Here is a 21,453-nt window from a genome sequence, read left to right on the forward strand (position 1 = left end):
ACTTCATGTATGGCAGTGCACTTGAGCTGCACTGCCATTGACTAAGAAGCATTTCCCCGCTGAAGACAGCCCAACAGGCGCACATTCATCAGGGTACATCAATGCCTTAGAGAACATGGGTGCTTCACACATGAAGTATGAGCAGGTAGGCCCAGAAGCATAACACCTGATGTTGAGGAAAGGGTGTTAGAAAGAATAGAACAAAATCCAGGAATTTCGACATGGAGGGTTGCTCTGCAAGAGTGTGTACTGAGTCATAGTAGTGTGTGTGGTGAATTTTACATCGCCAATTACTGTACCCCTACCATATCCAGTGTATACTACAAGGTCTCAGCGATACAGACTACCTTCCCAGAGTGAACTTCTGCGAGTGGATGCAACAACTGTGTCCTCAACCCCAAATTTTTAAACAACATTTTGTTCACTGACGAAGCTGGGTTTACTCGTGATGGTATTTTTAATTTTCATAACACGTTTGGTTCGACGAAAATCCTAATGCAATTCACAAGTCGTGACATCAGCAACGTTTCTCGCTGAATGTCTGTGCAGGACTACTAGGAGACTGTCTAACTGGACCACACTTTCTGCCAAACAGGCTAACAGGAGAGCTGTACCTTCAGTTCCTGCAGATTGTTCTTCCAGCCCTCCTTGATGATGATAATGTGCCACCTCAGCAATGCCAGAACACGTGCTTATGCAAGATGGTGCACCAGCACATTTTTCTCGAGTTGCAACTAGGTATCTTACAAGAAGGTATGGTCAATGGTGGACAGGTAGAGGTGGGCCAGTAATGTGGCCTCCCAGATCACCAGACTTAAATCCTATGGATTTTTGTATCTGGGGTCATGTAAAAAGCTTGGTGTACACTTCTGACATTAACACAGTTGAGTAATTGCAGTGTCGGGTTGAAGGAGCCTTTCAGCAAATCAGAAATGACCCAGGAATGCCTGAGAGGATTCGCAACTCAATGCAGAGAACACTACAAAGCTGTGTATGGATGCAAGGACAGAATTTTGAACATCTTCTGTAACATCCTGTAATGTGTAACATCTGTAAAATCCTGTGTTGAAACCAAAAATTAAAAATGTATTATCTTATGTTTAATAAAATCACCCTTAGCAAAGGATTCACAGCTTTTTGCTAAACTAGTGCTCCCATAGTCAGTGGTGGATCTTAACAGAAAATTTGCATTATCTCGAAAACGGTTCAGTTGCGGCCCGATGTTCACTGGGACTTTTTTGTCTATTTTAGTTTGTACTTTTCACCTTTAAATTATTGACCATCATTTTTGAAACACCCTGTGTGTGTGTGTGTGTGTGTGTGTCTGTGTATATATATATATATATATTATGGACATTTGAACAGACATGTGAACATCCAAAATAACAGATTCTGGAAAACCTATATCTTCTTCACAATGTTAAAGTGGGTATCTAGTGAACTTTGAGTGAAAGGAGGGCTGAAGAAATATTTAATAACTAACTATATATTTGGAAACAACTTTTATTCAGGAAACCATACCACAATATTAAAAAATATTCTGTAAGTTACAATAAGTGCAAAATAACAAAGTAATTCAAAAATTAATAAACTTTCTGTAAGATAAACTGAATGTGATTAATGATACCAGTTTTTGCAACTATATTGTAGTTCTTTGTCATTCAGTGTGAAAGCATTAAAATTTATGTGCAAAATTTAATGTAAATTGTCACCAGTCATAACTAGAATGATTTTTTGATTTATTATTATAAAAAATTCAGAAAAGTACTTTTGTGAATTAATTTTTTATAAATTCTCTCAAGACTAGGATATCGTAAGATGTTTTTAAGTAGTCTAGAACCCAAATGCTAGACAGCCTAAATATCATATATTTTTAGAGGCCCTGAAAGTAAGGTCATGATGGTGACCTGGACCAACATTAATTCTATTGTTCCCCTACATTGCTCCAGGGCCCCTTGATCTTCGGGGCACAGGAGCAACTATGACATTGAAATTCGGTAAATCCAGCTCTGAGGATATCTGAAGTTAATAGCAAATGGCAATTATTAGTTATTCAGAGAGTATTAGTTGCTTCTACATTAAGGGTGAGTAAATGTTTTGTTTTGACGACAAAATTAAAAAACAGAAATGTCCTATTGGGCCATAATGTTTGTTGGGAACCTGCAGGGTCTGCACCAGGAACATTTCTGTAATTTAAGAAACGTGTTTCAGTTTATTTTAAGTTTCTAAAATTCACAGCTTCCCACAGATGCTGGGATGCACACTATGTAATTGACTCATTTCAGTTCATATGACTTTTTATAAGAAAATATTTTAACAAAAGTTATCAAATTAAATCGCACTTTTTAGTTTGTAAAAAAAATAACTAACTATATATTTAGAAACAACTTTTATTCAGGAAAACCATACCATAATATTAAAAAATATTCTGTAAGTTACAATAAGTGTAAAATAACAAAGTAATTCAAAAATTAATAAACTTTCTGTAAGATAAACTTAATATAATTAAGGATACCAGTTTTTGCAGTTGTTGTAGTTCTTTGTCATTCAGTTTGAAAGCACTATAATTTATGTGCAAAATTGAATGTCAATTATCATCAATCATAACTAGAATGATTTTTTGATTTATTAAATTTTACAACCAAAAAAAAGTTTTCACAAATATATGTTGACCAAAACATTATTAAAACTTTTAAGTGAAGTCCTTTAGCCTTTTGAACCTTTATTTATTTACTGTGCCAAAGGACTATTTTTAAAGCTTTCATTCAGGATGTCATCATACTGCAAGTCTATAGGTGCATTGTCAACATTAAATGAAACTGGAAACTAAATTTAAACTTTTCAATTTTTGAAAATTCTGTTGTGAGCAGGTCTTGGCCTTCAGTAGATCTATGTAATAAAAATGGGGCTCATAAATTTTGCAAACTTTAGTTCTAAACCATGTGCACATCACCATCAGTGTAGAGTTAGCAAAAATGTTGTAACTTGTTAGTTATTTTGTTTATTACTACTTTGTGCTTTTCTGCACTAAAATTTCATTCAAAATTCATGATGAACTTCAATAACAATAGTAGTGTTAGGTAAAATTATTTCAACTAGAATATCCACTACTCTATTCTATATGCCATCTTACTTAGTACCTTTCATAAGCTAACCACTCTGGATGGCACATGCTCCCAAGACTGTAGAGTTCTGAGATACCAAGTGTGTTGACATATGTCATGTATTTAAAAAAAAATTTAAATGAGCACATTTTTAGAAAACCTCTACACAAGACTTTTAAAGACAGTGAAGGCAGATTTTTTAAATCACAGAGGTCAAAATTATAGAATACAATAACTATAGCTAGTAAAGTGCAAGTACTGTATTTCCTCATTTAAATATATTTTAAGACCACTAGTTATTGAGTTGCTTACAACTGGTACATGTCACTTTCAGAATGTTTTGTATTATGAAAGTAACAGTGAGTGAGTGAATGAATTACACACTAGCAGTTTTAGGTAAAATTATTTCGCTTTATTCTATACACTATCTTGCTCAGTACCTTCCATATATTAACCACTGTGGATGGCATATCATGGAGTAGATTTTAACTTTGCATTACTGATTTCATACTTGGAGATATTTTGAGAACCTCAAGACAATAATATTAAATTAATTTTTTGCAGATTATAAAAGCAAGTTGAAATTATTGCGTACCTTTAAATTTTTAGAGCTCTTTGCACCCCAGAAAGCTGTTTGTTTTTGATGCTTCACATTCCACCAGACATTTCAGTCAAAATATATTTGAAGTAAATGATTAAGCAGTTTAATCAAATAAAATTTTTAGCTGGATAAAACAAAAACCCAACTGTTCCAACTTTATACAAAAAACAACATTCAATAGATATGTGCATGAGTGTGTGTGCATGAGCATGTATGTGTTGTACACACACACAATTTTATTTATTTACATTTTGTTAGTCATTTATTTACCATGATTATTGGCACAACTTACAGGTAAGTTATAGTATTTTGATTAAATAAAACGTATTAGAGATGCAGTTTGAAATCCATCTCTAATATTTTTAAATGCTTGCACACTTTATCCTATACTTTAAGTATGATTATAGAGTAAAAATAGAAAAAGAATAATCAATGAATGATGAATTAGTTGTTTTAATATGTTAATTTCTTTACTAAAGGCATCCAATGTTTTTTTAATTAATTTTATTTAAAGTATTGAATCCAACAACTAATATAGATGTAAAATTATGCTCTTTATACATATCCTTGTGAGAAATGTTTCTTCAGTTATATGAACATATGAGCTCAGCTCATAAGCTGTGGTTATAATGTAAAGATAAAATAATTTCCTTTCTAGCATAATTGAGTTAACACTAAAACAGTACTCAAAAAGTAAAACAGAGCAGAGTAAATAAAAATATTAATTCTAAATATTATTCAGTCTTACTAATGACTAGGATAGATGAGGCCACATATTACAACTGGCATTAAATTCTTGGCATCTCTTAACAATCAATATGGCAAAACAGACAGTATCTACAGTTGATTTTACTTTGATTATATTTAACATTTTTAAACTGAAACTAAGCTTAAAAAAGTTTACAGCATAAAAATAAGTGTGTGTGTGTAGTGGAAGAGAGGCACCTTTTATATACTTCTCCACTTCATTAATTGCAACAAGGGAAAAGTAATTGTTTTAGGGAATCAGATGTTTTCTTTATTTACTTTTCTGTGAACTGACAGAAAGTAAGAATTACAAAGAAACTAAATGAAAAAGTGTTCAAATGCACTGGTAGATGATACCCTGAATAAGTGACACCATGCTCAACTTTGTGTTTAAGAAACTACCAATAAACAGAAGTAAAAGTGTGACCTTAAACATTTTTAACATAGTTACTATAAATGTAAATTATACAACAGACATAAAATAAATATTATCATCTGAAAATAGCATTCTTCAGCAAACAGTTATATAATATTTGCAGATCTCTTTTTATATCTTTTCCATCACAGTGGAATTGCAGTTCACAATATATACTCTAAATCACATTTTGGAGCAAATACTGCCTAACACGATTGGCTGACTGACTAACTACAGATTGTTAAATAACTCATACTCCTATTTAGTGAAATTACACAAAATGGAATGTTTCAGCTCCATTAATTAAGGAAGCAGAGTATTGTGCACACTAATGTGCTGGCTTTTTAGTGAGATATACAACTTGGTCTTGACTTTACATCGTTGGGTGGCAATTGTTTCTTCTTCCCACGAATCATATACTGAAAATCTACTCTAAAAAAAAAAAAAAAAAAAAAATATTAATCAAGATTTACAAAAGCAAAAAAAGAATAAAAATTATTAGAAATTTCTGGATAAAAATGAATGTTGTCATTCTGCAATAACCAAGAGCATAGGTTTTCAAACTGGGTTCCACGAGAGCTTGTTGGGGTTTTAGAAGATTTTCAATGTGAGAATTTTGGCATTCTGCAAAGGGATCCCAGAGATTCCACATATGCTCCATCAATTTTTTATTATTTTTCACATGCATTATTCTTATATCGTGGTATATAAGTTGACTTTAATTTTTGGCCTTGAAAATTCACATATTTTCCATACAGGGAGACTCCCTTTTTTATAGCAAAATTCACTTACTCCAAAGTTTTTGCCATTCTTCAAAAAACAGTGGAAGCCATTTTTTGACATGCATTTGAGAATCACCTCTGATGCCTTTACAACTTCTGATGGCTGGAAGCGTTTTATTTGCAGCTTCTTTAACTTTGGAAATAAAAAAAAATCACGGGGTGCAAGGTCATGGCTATAGGGTGGATGAGGAACACATTTGATATTAATATTGGCTAAGTACTCAATGACAGTATGAACAATGTGAAGTCTTGCATTATCGTGATGCAGCATCCATCTACCTGCATGCAGTTGTGGCGTTTGTAAATAATGTAATCCTGCAAAGTGCACAGTACAGTTCTGTAGTAAGATCCTGTAATAGTCATATATAATGCGGCACAACATGATGGTAAACCATTTCTTGAATGCCATAAAAAAGAGATGACCATAACCCTTTCTGCAGACTTCAAATCAGAGCTCTAATGCGTACTCTCTGGGTCGAAATGATGAAGCCATAATTTCGAAAGAGTAAAATGATGAAGCCATTTCTCATCCACTATTATCACCTTGTGCAGAACCTCACCATCTTCAGTAACTATCTATTGCAACTCCCAACAAACCTCTACCTGAACTTGCTGTTGCTCAGGAGTGAATAGTCTTGAAACCCAGCGCCATATGCAACTGGTCATGGAGAATACTGTGCATGCTCCTTAATCTTGGAATCCAGGGTGCACAAACATGTCATATGCAAATGGTCATGGAGAATACAGATGCTTCCTACTGATATTTTCAACTGCTCTGCCAGTTTCCTTACTCTTATACAATGATCTTCTCTTACAATTACAGCAGCGGTTACGGTTTCTGTGGCGACAGCAGTGGTTGGAGCTCCAGGACCGTCGATTTCTGTGATTGAATCACATTCATCTTTAAACATTCTAAACCACCTGTGGGCTGTGCTTATATGGGAACACAGATTTATCCTTTAACATTTCATATGGTTCAGTTGATGTTTTCTGGAGGCAAAACAAAATTTGAGAGCATCATACTGTTCCTCACATGTTATGCAGTCAAAACTGAAAAGGCATAAACTTGATTGACCACCAAGGTCACACCGTGCACACAAATCAATTGAAGAGTTGCTACAAGATGCAGCTTTGTTTGGTCTTAAATTCTGCAGCTCAGATAGAAATAGCAAGCTATGGCTGTTCATGAAAAATTATCATTCTTTATTGAATAGCTCTCATATTTATATATTTTCAACAATCTGTTTTCTTTTAGCTAGCAAGTTGTCAATTATTGGAATAAGCTGTCACCATGGGTGGTTGAGGTGGACAGCTTGGAAAAAGTTGGTTGGTTGATATGATGTTTAATGGCACAAGGGCTGCTAAGGCCATATTGTGCCCGATTCTATTCGGTAGTGCCATTACCAGTTAAAATCTGTAAAATAATCCCGTCTGCTTTAAGAAATAAAAGAACTCAGCTAGATTTGCATTGTCTCCAATCAGATGTGCTAATGTCAAAGGTTCTTGCAGATGTGAAAGCGATTTGAAAATTTTGTTTCGATAATTATTATAATGATTGCAATTTATTAGAATATGTTTCACCGTAAGTGTAGTCTGACAAAATGTACAAATAGGCGGATCTTCCCCCTTGAGAAGATAAATATGGGTTAGATACGTATGCCCAATACGCGTCCTAGCCAGGATCACCTCCTCTTGCCTATTTGATCGCATGCTTGAGGGCCACAACTTAGGTTCCTGTTTAAATTGAAGCAGTTTATTGCCGTACTGAGCCTGCCACACTTGCAACCATTGCTCTTCACACATGTTTTTTATGACTGATTTGTAGTCTGTGTATGGCACTTGGTAGTTAGAAGATCTTACATTGATTGGATGTTTAGCAGCTTGATCTGCGTATTCATTTCCTTTGATGCCTACATGGCCTGGTATCCAACAGAAACTGACTGATTGGTTTACAGCTTGTAACGCAATAATCTGTGATCTAATTTGCTTCAAGACGGGGTGGATTGGTTTGGATGGATTTTTCAACGATTTTATTGCGCTCAGAGAATCAGAGTAGATCATAATTTGCTTCCTGGACAGATTAGTCACGTGATCCAGAGCTATTTTAATCGCCCACAGTTCAGCAGAATAGACGCTGCATTCCTTTGGAAGGGACACAGAAGTAGAAAAGATAGAAGAAACTGCCGCTGCGCCCACTGTCGTACTTGTTTTCGAGCCATCGGTATATATTTGAAAACACCGAGAATTTTCTGCGACATGTGCAGCATGGAGTTTCCTGATGGTAAGGTCTGCTGCTTGCCTTTTCCCCCATTGTTGGAATGAGAAGTCAAAGACCGGTGTATAATCAGACCACGGAGGGTCGTGACTGCTCATTTCCATGCCTAGATTCCAACATTGTGATAACTGTAGCAACCTTATCCCAATAAGCTTGTTTTCGTTAGGTTTGTTTTGATAAAATGTGGTCCACTGGGGCTCAAATAAGTATCACGAGATAGGATGAAAAGGAAGACTCCGTATTTTTGCTGCATAGTTGAGGATCAACATTTTCCTCCGAAGATGGAGTGGAGGTTCGTGTGCATCTATATATAGACTCTGTACAGGGGATGTTCTGAATGCTCCTAAAGCAGTTCTTAGGGCACTGTGATGGATAGTGTCTAGCCGAGTTAGTGCACTTTTCCTGGCAGAGTCATAGATTGGAGCTCCGTAATCCAAACGAGATCGAATTAATACCCGATAAAGCCGAAGCAGAGTGTATCGGTCAGCACCCCATGTCAATGAAGAGAGTACTCGGAGGATATTTAATTTTTTCAAGGAAATGGTTCTCAGATATGTGATGCGTTGTAAGAAGTTTAATTTATTGTCCAGGATTAGGCCAAGAAATCTGATACTATTGGAAAGAGGTATGGTGAAATTTTTAAGATGCAGTTCAGGCTCAGGGTGGATCTTACGTTTTTTACAGAAATGAATACAGTTAGATTTTTGTGGTGATAAGCGGTAGCCATTGCGAGACATCCACAGCTCAATTTTGTTAATTGAGATTTGAAGCTGTCTCTCAATAGAATTCATAGTTTTTCCTTGGCACGAAATCATGAGGTCATCTGCATAATGATATAATTCTACTGTGCTTGGAATATCATGGATGATATTGTTTATTCTTATTAAAAATAACGTAGGACTCAAGATAGATCCTTGAGGGACCCCCTCCTCCTGTATATGAATTCTAGAAAGAACATTTAAATGACTAACCTGAAAGGTTCTGCCCTGGAGAAAGCTCTGAATAAACAAAGGAAGCCTGCCTCGTAAACCAAAGGTGTAAAGATCCCGAAGAATACCGAAACGCCATGTTGTATCAAAGGCCTTTTCTAAATCGAAACTTACCATAACGAGGTGGTCATTTCTGACAAAAGTGTTTCTGATGTTTGATTCTGCTTTGGTCATCATATCTAATGCAGATCTATTTTGCCGAAAGCCATACTGATTTTTATGCAAGATGTTATGTGTCTCAAGAAACCAGGTGAGGCGGTTAAGAACCATTTTCTCTAGTGTTTTCCCCAAACAACTAGTTAAGGAAATTGGACGATAATTTCCTGGATTAGAGAGGTCTTTTCCTGGTTTAGGGATGGCTAATACAAGTGAATGTTTCCAAGAGAGCGGATAAACATCTTCCTCAAAAATTCTGTTAAAAAATATTAAAAGAATTTGTAAAGCAGTATCATTCAAGTGTTTTAGCATAATATAAAATATACCATCAGGTCCAGCTGCACTATTGGGTGATCTATTAAGAGCATCCGTTAACTCGGATATAGTAAAAGGCTGATTATATGGAAGAGACAGACTGGCATTGAAATTTAACTTAAACCTTTCTACTACCACTTTAATTTGTTGGAATGAAGTGTCATATGAATTTGCTGCTGAAATTTTTGCAAAGGCTTTAGCAAAAACGTTTGCAATGTCTTTGGGGAAAGACAGTTCCTGTCCATTACAGATCAATATTGGAGAGGATGACAATGGATATTTGCCATTCAGATGTTGGATTTTCCTCCAGATTAATCTAGTATCGGTGTTTTTGGTGATAGTGGAAGCGAACTGAATCCAAGAATCTTTTTTGGCTTTCCTTCTTATTTGTCGTGCTTTAGCATTTAGTTTCTTGTAATTTATAAGGTTAATAATAGTGGGAAGCTTGCGGAAAATATTCCAAGCTTTGTTCTTTTCTTTTTTTGCTTTATTACATTCATCATTCCACCAGTAGTTTTTGCACCTGCGTGGATGAGTCGACGACTGAGGAATAGCTTTATCAGCTGCTGCTAGTATCCGTTTAGTAATATGGTCATTAGCTTCATCTATTGACTGGTTCAGAATGAAGTTTTTATCTAAAACTGTACTTAAGGAAAATTTTTCCCAGTTTGCCTTTGTAAATTTCCATCTTCTGCGAGTTTCCGGGTGGTGGGGGTAGTTTGGAATTTACAAGTAATTGGAAGATGATCACTATTATGGGGATTATCCAATACAGCCCAATGTATACTTGGGTACAAAGCGGGGGAGCAGATAGACAGATCTATGGCTGAAGTATTTCCTGAGGGAAAATGAACATGAGTATGTGCACCGGTGTTCAGCAAAGTTAAATTTTGTTTGTCCAGTAATGTTTCTATTAGCTGCCCTCTTTTATCCATACGGAGACTTCCCCATAACGGGTGGTGTCCATTAAAGTCACCCATCAAACAAAAAGGAGGTGGTATCTGGGCAAGGAGCTCATCAAAGTCACGGAGTGTATACGTTTGGTTTGGTGGAAGATAAATAGAAACAAGAGATAAAGATATTCCAATTTCTATTCTTACAGCAACAACTTCTAAATTAGTTTTTAAGGGGATTTGTCTGGACGGATTAGTAACGGATACCAAAACCGCTACACCTCCATGGGCTGCAGTTGCTGTATTCCTGTCACGCCTGTACAAAATATATTTCTTTATTGAGGGGGTCACTTGTGGAGTTAAAAATGTTTCCTGTAAACAAATGCCTACTGGATTGAAATCTCGGATTAGTTCATAAAGTTCATCTGTATTAGTACGTAGTCCTCGACAATTCCATTGTAAAATGCACTTCATTATTTAGTTTTAGTGGTAGGATGATCCGGTTGCCTTTTAGAGGCAGTAGGCTTATTGCGATCTATTTTAATTTTATCTTTTTTAGGAAAGGTAGGCCGTCCAGTGTCCATGTCTTCTTCAGCATGAATTTCTAATATAGGTTCTTGTTGAGTTTTGTCATCTGTATCCATTTCTGCAGTATTAATCTGCGTTTTAGTAGAAGATTCAGCATTTGTCATCCTGGTCTCACTTTGTGACTTGATGCCACTAGTGGTGGGGATGGAAATTGGGGTATTACAAGTCTGGTCTCTGTTGTGTTGTTTTAAGGATGGCTGAGGAACTGAAAGCTGAGCTCTAGCCCATTCAGCAAGTGATATGTTCGGTGGAACTGAGTCATTGGTTTGTGTAGCAATTGAACGATATTTCTTTGTAACATCTGCATATGAACGTGCAGGAGTATCTTTCAGTATTTGTCGTCTCGCTTCCTGATAAGTCACTTTATTTTCAACTTTAAATTTCTGTATTTTTTTTCCAACTTTCCATAGCTCGCAATTTCTAGAATATGCAGGATGATCTTCCCTGCAGTTAGGGCAAACTGGAGATGAAGCAGTACAGTCTGTTTGAGTGTGATCCTGGGATCCACATTTTGGGCATATTGTGTTTCCTCGACATGTTGCCTGAGAGTGTCCAAACTTCTGACACTTATAACACCGAATTGGATTTGGTATATATGGGTGGATATGGCAATTAAGATAACCAGCTTTTACAGTATTTGGTAAGTTTGGAGTATTAAATGTGAGAATTACACTGCGGGTTGGAATGAGGTTGCCATCTCTACGAGTCAAAATTCTCTTAGCTTGTATGACCTTTTGGTCTTTAAGTTCTTGTACAAGCTCCTCTTCTGTTACATTCAATAGATCCCACTCAGAGATAACACCTTTGGAACTATTTAGGGTTGAGTGGGGAGATATTTTAACAGGGATACCACCAAATGTTGTCATCTTTAACAACAATTCTGAATGTTTCGACTGCGTAGTTTCCACAAGCAAATCCCCTGACTGTAACCTTTTGACCATTTTAGGTGATCCAGCAGCATTTTCTAGAAATCTCTGTATAATAAATGGAGAAAGTTTGCTCACTGGTTGACTAGTTAAGGAATGGATAATCAGGAAAGTTGGATACTCAGGTTGATGATTATCTATTTTTAAGCGCTTATGTTGCGCACTACTTTCATCGGAGTTATACCAATCTATGGTATTTGAGCTTGAAGGCTCTAAGGCTGGATAATTTTCTTTATCCATGTCGGCTCCTTTTCGCCCTGGGGGATTAGCTTTTCCACCCAGGTTACCGGCCCCGCCACGGGGAGGCAGGAGCAGTGCCGCTTGTGGCCAAGCGTAGGAGTTAGTACGGTTAGTATATACAATAAAGAAAAAGGTACTTTCCTTTTTCTGGCTCTCTTTCTATACTTTTAAAAAGTAGAGCTAAATAAACAGAAAGGCTTATGAACGAAATGAAACAAGGAAAAACTCAGTCGCTTTGGAAAATCGCTATAGGAATCGCAGTACTATTTAGCACAGAAAATCGCTTGGCCTCAAGAAACGCTTGGCACCCGGGGCCCTTGGAAAAAGTCAAAGCTCAGCTGGATAGTGTGAGGAGGGAGCCAAGTATGTGGTTTATTATTATTTTTTGGCTGCTGCTACTAAAGTCCAGGGCTTCTTTGCACCATATGGCTAATATGGCCAAGCTGACATTTCTTTTACTAATGTTATATATGTAAAAGGCAAGCTTTGATTATGTAACCAAGCTATTCCTTGTTGCCCATTCTTTTTGTACTGTACTACAAATTGACTTCTCTATAAACAATACCTCAATATGAAGTGCATTTGTTATAAGAAACTGGCAATTTCCAAAAAGTAAATCCAAAAACAATTCCTGTTGAATTTCATGAACTGTTTTTGAATGATGAAAATGAACACGTTTTTGGTTTTTTAAAAGGTTTTACACAAATACAAAACAATGTGTATTTGTGTAAAAATATGTGTGTGATATTGGTATTAGTATTTGACATATAATGCAAGAAAGTCAGAGGCTATTGCTGCCTGGGAAAAAAAAAAATAAATAAATCATGCGATTTCCTTTTTATATAATTAACTATTCAGTTGACCTTTGAATTTCTTCAGGCTGTCAGCCTCAACTACCTGCAGAGGCAACTTGATCCAGTAATCAATGATTTGCTGGCTAAAAGAAAACAGTAAAATCTTACTACAGTCTAAACCTCTTTGAATTTATGGCCATTAGTTATGGAATTCTTTATTATAGTGAAAATTCACCTTCATTCATTTTGCTAACCCCTCTGAGAACTTTATAAACTTCAATCAGGTACATCTCCTCCACAGGTGCCTGCTCAACGAGCTCTATAGCCCACATAATTGAATTCTTTCCAGTCACCCATTTGCTAAACTCACTGTGCGAGTTGACTGTCTTAATAGACCCTTTCAATATTCTAAATGTCTTTTTTCCGAGTCTCAATGCTTGGACACAGTATTCCAAATGTGGACTTATAATTGCCTTATACATTGGGATTGTGACCTCCCTATCTTTACAAGATACTTTTTTGATAAATTATAGATAGCACACTATGGGCTTTCTGGCCGCCTGTCCACACTGCCCAGAAAATTTCACATCGATCGTATTGTAATTCCCAGATCCCTTTCTTCCTTTACTGTTTTAATTCAACCCCACCAAGTGGGTAAGTAATTTTGTTGCCACTATTCTCCAAGTGTAAGACCTTGAATTCTGCTGCATTAAAACAAAGCTGCCACTTTAATGATCATCCTTGAAACCCATTTGAGTCATACTGGAAGAGCACTGCTTGACATTGATTATTGATGACTCCTCCCAATCTTTATGTCATCTGCAAATTTTGGCCCTTTATCACTTTGTTGATGCCATTCATGAAAATCAGAAACAATAGTGGTCCAAAAAGCAATCATTGGGGGAATCCCAATTCTGACATTACACCAATCTGAATAATATCCATTAATTACAACCCTCTACCTTCTGCCCTGCAGCCGCCCTGCAATCCATCTTAGAATCTTTCCAGAAATCCCAACATGTTCCAGCTTATGCAGTAACTTCTCATGAAGGACTGAGTCAAATACTTTGCTAAAATCCAAATTAACCATACAAATTGTTCCCTGAAAATTCATTACATCCACCTCATTAGTATCTGTGTCAAAATAGCTTATAGGTTAGTTAAACATGAGTACAAAACCATGATTACTTAACAAATCTATGCTATATGCCACTTTTATTAATGTCCCTGGAGTGTACTCTTAATTACTGCCTCTAACATTTTCTTTACCACTAAAGTCAGACTAACCAGTCTGTATTTACCGACTTCACCCTTAGAATTGCCTTTATTACTTTGGCACTTCACCAATCCAAAAGGCGCCTCCATGGCCAGGTGGGCAGCAGCAGCAGTGCATAGCACACGCTTCTTGATTAGACCAGGGTTCGAGCCCCTGACCACCAAATACAGAGGATGCAGAAAGGTCAGGGAATGACCACCGCATATCCCCGGAGCAATATGGCCTTAGTTGCTAATGCTCCTAAACAAACGTTCATTTGTGTTCATTTTGTGTCCAATCCAAAGGATTCTCTCCCGAGTCCAATGATGATCTCATATACTTGGATTACAGGAAAGCTTTTGATACGGTTGCACATGGAAGACTGCTGTACAAATTGGAGAGGTATGGCATTAAGGGCCAGTTGCTGCAATGGATAAAGGGAAGGTTGAGTGGGAGACGGCAGAGAGTGGTAATAAATGGACACAGCTCTATGTCGAGTAATGTTATTAGTGGAGTCCCCCCCGGGGTTTGGTGCTGGGCCCATTGTTGGTTTGTGTATTTATCAGTGATATCGATGAAGGTGTATCAGGCTTAATGTCCAAGTTTTCAGGGTTGGCAGGGTTGTTAATGATAGTAAAGACAGTATGTTACTGCAACAGGATCTAGAAAAGTTAGGTAGATGGGCTGAGAATTGGCAACTGAAGTTTAATATTGCATTGACAAATGCAAATGCGATTCTCCAACGCATCACAGACTAAAAAAAATGTGCAACTTGTGAAATGTTTGCCGAACTCTCTGGAACGGAGCATGATATTGCCATGGGGGATGTCTTTGTGTGCGCGCGATGTAAGGAGTGTAAGGAAATCAGGCGACAACTCAGCATGGGCCTATATGAGAGTTTGAAGGACAGGGTGGATGCCCTCAAAGGATCTAAATTGAGGGGCCCATCAAGCTCTCAGCTGCCCACATCAATGCCAGAGCTTGCACTTGGTCATCCCGCTGTGTTGCGTGATGACCGAGCTTGCACTTGGTCATCACGCAACACAGCGGCAACCCCCAAGGCAGAATGCGCTGGTCCCACAGAACTAGTAGCTGTAGTAGTAGTAGTAGTAGTGGCACATGATGCAAGAAAGCAAGTGCAGGAGCTTATGCAGCATCAGCCAAAAAAGAAAAAAAAAAAAAATCATCACACCATTCCCACCAAATGCCTGTCCAGTTCCTCCTTAAATTTATTTAACCTATCAACTTCCACAACGACAGATGGAAGTTTGTTCCAGCAATTAACCACCCGCTGGCTAAAGGCAAATTTCCGCACATCTATTCTACATCTGTCCTTTCTTAATTTGAACTTATGTCCCCGTAGGTTCGTAATCTGAACAAGTGGAAGGATCCCATCAGAATTCAGCGTGCTCAACCCATTCAAGGCCTTATAGACCTCAATCAGATCACCGCGCAGGTGCCTAGTCTCCAGCCACTGCAATTTGCAGAACTTAAGCCTCTCTTGGTAAGAGAATCCCTTCATTCCCCTCACCAATCGTGTTGCTCTTCTCTGTACACGCTCAAGCAAATCTACATCCTTCCTAAAATGAGGCCTCCAGACTTGTACGCAATACTCAAGGTGTGGCCTGACCATTGCCTTATACAGAGGGACAATCACCTCCTTTTCCCTGCTAGCAAAATTCCTATATATCATTGACAAAACCCCATGACCTGCCCTAGCAGCCTGTCTGCATTGCTCAGAAAACTTCATATCTGACTGCACAATTACTCCCAGGTCTTTTTCATTTTCTACCAACTTAAGTGTAGTACCACACAGTTGGTACGTTTCTCTGGGGTTACTTCTACCCATATGCAGTACTTTGCATTTGTCAAGGTTGAACTTCAGTTGCCACTTCTTAGCCCATCTGCCCAAATTATCTAGATCCTGTTGCAGTAGCACACTGCCATTACTGTCATTAACAACCCTGCCAACCTTTGTGTCATCTGCAAACTTCGACATTAAGCCTGATATACCTTCATCAATATCATTGATAAATACACAAAACAACAGTGGACCCAACACCGAACCCTGTGGGACTCCACTAATAACATTAGTCCACGAAGAGCAGCACCCATTGATTACCACCCTCTGTCTTCTCCCACTTAACCATCCTTTTATCCATTGTAGCAACTTACCCTTAATACCATTCTGCTCCAATTTGTACAGTAGTCTTCCATGCGCAACAGTGTCAAAAGCTTTCCTGAAATCCAAGTATATGATATCAAAATTATTTTTCGCATCCAGTTCCTTTGTGACCACATCATAATAACCAATCAAATTTGTCAGACAAGACTTTCCCTTAACAAACCCATGCTGTGTTTGAATTATTGCTGCAGTCTTGTCTAGATGATCCTGCAATGCATCTTTAACCAGTGACTCCATTATTTTACCCGGAACAGAAGTTAAACTAACTGGTCTGTAATTACTCGTGTCACCCTTCGATCCACCTTTGTGAATTGGGGACACATTTTCACATCTCCAGTCCGTGGGAACCTCCCCTGAGTCCAAGGATGCTCTCATAATTATGGCTAAGGGTTTGCTTAGTTGCTTTGCCGCCTCCTTTAAAATAACTGGATAGATCCCATCCACCCCAGGTGCCTTTCTTATGTTTAACTTCAACAATTTCTCCTCCACTTTGCTCTCAGTTATTACAAAATCATTAAGCACACTGCTACAATTTGATAACCTTCTTCCATTTTCAAACTGTAATAATTCCTCACGTGTGAATGTAGATGCAAAATACTCATTCAGTTTGTTTGCTATCTGAGCAGGATCATCAACAGTCGAACCATCGATGTCAAGTGGACCAATCATATTCATCCCCTTCCTTTTAGAGTTTATATAAGTAAAGAAATCCTTGCTGTTTTTCTTAGCATCCTTTGCCAAAGATTTCTCGTAATCCGCCTTCGCCTGCCGAACCTCCTTTGTGACCTGATTACAGACTAGCTTATATCTGCCACAGGCTTCTGCGTCACCTGATAATTTATATGCATCCCATGCATTTTTCTTCTCTGTCACGAGTCTCATTAGTTCATTTGATAACCTTTAGGCCTAAACCTTGAACGATATTTCTTAATCGGTATATAAAGTCTAGTAGCTTCCACGATTAATTCCTTGAATGCTTCCCACTTAGAATTTACTGTTGGCAACATCGTCAGTTGATCCCACTGTACAGAATTTAAAAACTGTCTGAGACCACTGTACTCCCCTTTACGGAAGCAAAAACCCTTTCCTTTACCCCTGACGGTAGTTACCTCTTTGAGTAAATCCCACTTCAGCACACTGTGATCACTGCCACCTAGTGGTTCCTCTATCTGCAAATTCTTAATACACGAATGATCACTGCTGATAACCAGATCAAGAGTGTTACTTTCTCTGGTTGCCTCTCGAACATGCTGCTGCAGAAAACAATCATCCAATAAATCCACAAAAGTCTGACTGGTGTGTGAGTGACCAACCCACAAGTTCCAGTCAATATCTGGGAAGTTAAAATCCCCCATTATAAGACATTCAGATTTACTGGCCCACTCTATTTCTCTGTACAATTGTTCATTGTACTCATTCAAGTCATTAGGCCTATAACACACTCCTACCCTTATTTTTCCTTTCGCAGTGCTTATCCCGCACCAAACTGACTCAACAGAGCACTGTTCATCTATATTAACTGGGTGCACTTCCTTTGATTTTATGTTTTTCTTAATTAACAGCATAACACCCCCTCCCTTTCTGTCCTGTCTATCCTTTCTGTACACATTGTACTCCCCAAATTCCAGTTCTGCATTCCTTATATCTTTGTGACACCACGTCTCTGCTATCCCAACAATATCCGCCTTTGATGTCTTGACCAACACTTCAAATTCATCAAATTTATTTACTATACTTCTAGCATTGGTATACATGCAAGCATACATGCTCCTATGCCTATTCCTTGTTACCCTAACACATCCCATATACCCAACTATTCCATGATGACTGCCATCCGTCCCTGAAACCCCCAACACCCCTCGCTCCAGGTCGCTTCTTATTCTAATAGAAGTTGTGCAAGAATCACCTTCACCTCTGCCTGCGGTTACTGTTAAACTATTTGTCTTTGTATCCCCCCAAACTAGCAGTTTTCCGACCCACCTAACACTGCCTCGATAGCATCAGCAAATATTCTTGCACCCTTTCTATTTAAGTGTATCCCATCCCTGTAGAAGCAATCTCTCCTGTTAACAAGTACAGTCCAGGCTGAAAAAAATTCTACCCCTTGAGCCTTGCACAATCCTTTCAGGGCCGAATTGATCGACAAGGCTCTCATCATGTACTCCCTCCTATCGTGTCTGGGCAGAATTGCAGACACTTTCAAATTCAACCCTATTTCACGGCTTTTTTTCAACAGTGACCTGTACTTGTTGAGTAATTCCGCCGGTCTCCTACTCTTAATATCATTAGTGCCAACGTGTACAACTATATCACCTTTTGTGCCCTTGAAAGATGATATCCGCTCTACAACGTCATCAACCTTTGCCCCTGGCAGACATACCCTGGTCCTGTTCCACCTATCCTTTTTACAAAGGATGTTCCCCGTTTCCCTGACAATAGAGTCACCAACAACAACTAGTTCCTGTGGGACCAGCGCATTCTGCCTTAGGGGTTGCCGCTGTGTTGCGTGATGACCAAGTGCAAGCTCTGGCGTTGATGTGGGCAGCTGAGAGCTTGATGGGCCCCTCAATTTACTTCCTTCGAGGGCATCCACCCTGTCCTTCAAGCTCTCATATAGGCCCATAAGAACGCTGAGTTGTTGCCTGATTTCGATACACTCCTTGCATCGCGCACACACAAAGACATCCCCCATGGCAATATCATGTTCCGTTCCAGAGAGTTCGGCAAACATTTCACAAGTTGCACATTTCTTTAGGCTGTGATGCGTTGGAGAATTGCCCCCCTCAGTTCTCCCCCGAGTCACAGCACTCCTGCCACTTTGTGCCCGTTGCTTTGCTGCTCTAGTTTTGGGCATGGTAGTTTAAATTAAAAAAAAATCAATAAATTAAATGTCAGTAGTATTTGAATAGAAACTATTAAATAGAAACAGTGAAGCGTATTACTATATAATTATGCGTTAGAACTACCTAGCTACCTCAATTAAAAAATTTGAATTCCCTACCACTATATCCAAAAACAATGGCTACAAAAATGGAACGAAATAACGGTTTTACCTATCGTAAGTAAAATCCACAAAAACTCTTTATCTAAATTAAAAATAAAAAATAACCAGCGTAACTATAACTATATGACTACGTATTAAGTACAATATAAAATAACAATCATGTAAATAACAGGTAAACACTTATCGTTTTTGCAGAGCCTGTAACTGATAGCTGTAACTTTTAAAGAGATTCCTGTGATTCAGGGAAACGGGGAACATGCTTTGTAAAAAGGATAGGTGGAACAGGACCAGCATATGTCTGCCAGGGGCAAAGGTTGATGACGTTGTAGAGCGGATATTATCTTTTAAGGGCACAAAAGGTGATATTGTTGTACACGTCGGCACTAATGATATTAAGAGTAGGAGACTGGCAGAATTACTTAACAAGTACAGATCACTGTTGAACAAAAGCCGAGAATTAGGGTTGAATTTGAAAGTGTCTGCAATTCTGCCCAGACACGATAGGAGGGAGTATATGACGAGAGCCTTGTCGATCAATTCGGCCCTGGAAAGACTGTGCAAAGCTCAAGGGATAGAATTTTTTTCAGCCTGGTCTGTACTTGTTAACAGGAGAGACTGCTTCTACAGGGATGGGATACATTTAATAGAAAGGGTGCAAGAATATTTGCTGATGATATCGAGGCAGTGTTTGGTGGGTCGGAAAACTGATATCTTGGGGGGGATACAAGGACTAATATTTAACACTAGCCGCAGGTAGAGGTGAAGGTGATTCTTGCACAACTTCTATTAGAATAAGTAGCGACCTGGAGCAAGGGGTGTTGGGGGTTTCAGGGACGGATGGCAGTCATCGTGAAATAGGTGGGTTTATGGTATGTGTTAGGGTAACTAGGAATAGGAGCATGTATACCAATGCTAGAAGGATAGTAAATAAATCTGATGAATTTGAAGTGTTGGTCAAGACATCAAAGGCGGATATTGTTGGAATAGCAAAGACGTGGTGTCACACAGATATAAGGAATGCAGAACTGGAATTTGGGGAGTACAATGTGTACAGAAAGGATAGACAGGATAGAATGGGAGGAGGTGTTTATACTATTAATTAAGAAAACATAAAATCAAAAGAAAAACGTAAAACCCAGTTGATATAGATGAACAGTGCACTGTTGAGTCAGTTTGGTATGACATAAGCACTGCGAAAGCAAAAATAAGAGTAGGAGTGTGTTATAGGACTAATGACTCAAATGAGTCCAATGAACAATTGTACAGAGAAATAGAGTGGGCTAGTAAATCAGAATGTCTTATAATGGGGGATTTTAACTTCACAGATATTGACTGGAACTTGTGGGTTGGTCACTCACACACTAGTCAGACTTTTGTGGATTTATTGGATGATTGTTTTCTGCAGCAGCATGTTCGAGAGGCAACCAGAGAGAGTAATACTCTTTATCTGGTTATCAGCAGTGATCATTTGTGTATTAAGAATTTGCAGATAAAGAAACCACTAGGTGGCAGTGATCACAGTCTACTGATGTGGGATTTACTTAAAGATTTAATTACCATCAGGAGTAAAGGAAAGGGTTTTTGCTTCTGTAAAGGTGAGTACAGTGGTCTCAGACAGTTTTTAAATTCTGTACAGTGGGATCAACTGACGATGTTACCAACAGTAAATTCTAAGTGGGAAGCATTCAAGGAATTAATCGTGGATGCTACTAAAAGTTTCATACCTATTAAGAAATATTGTTCAAGGTTTAGGCCTAAATGGTTATCTAATGAACTAATGAGACTTGTAACAGAGAAGAAAAATGCATGGGATGCATATCAATTATCAAGCGCCTCAGAAGCCTATGACAGATATAAGCTAGTCTGTAATCAGGTCACAAAGAAGGTTAGGCAGGCGAAGGAAGATTACGAGAAATCCTTATCTTAGCAAAAGATGCTAAGAAAAACAGCAAGGATTTCTTTTCTTATATAAACTCTAAAAGGAGGGGGATGAATCTGATTGGTCCACTTGGCATCGATGGTTCGACTGTTGATGATCCTGCTCACATAGAAACAAACTGAATGAGTATTTTGCATCTACATTCACACGAGGAATTATTAAGGTTTGAAAATGGCAGAAGGTTATCAAATTGTAGCAGGATACTTAATAATTTCGTAATAACTGAGAGCAAAGTGGAGGAGAAA

The 21,453-nt window shown here is 38.1% G+C and overlaps 1 protein-coding gene across 1 annotated transcript in view; it reads right to left on the reverse strand.

The window, feature by feature from the left end:
* Window positions 1-4,198: 4,198 nt before the first annotated feature.
* The window catches only part of LOC150090874 (uncharacterized), a 628,907-nt gene continuing 611,652 nt past the window's right edge, over window positions 4,199-21,453 (reverse strand). Inside the window, exon 20 of the mRNA XM_090375379.1 lies at window positions 4,199-5,299. Coding sequence (XP_090231505.1) covers window positions 5,212-5,299 — 88 coding nt within the window. The 3' untranslated portion in view covers window positions 4,199-5,211. The remainder of the gene's footprint in view (window positions 5,300-21,453) is intronic.

The sequence above is a fragment of the Mastigoproctus giganteus genome, chromosome 1, assembly GCF_048544385.1.
Source record: "Mastigoproctus giganteus isolate SK-2022 chromosome 1, ASM4854438v1, whole genome shotgun sequence".
NCBI classification, from domain to species: Eukaryota; Metazoa; Arthropoda; class Arachnida; order Uropygi; family Thelyphonidae; genus Mastigoproctus; species Mastigoproctus giganteus.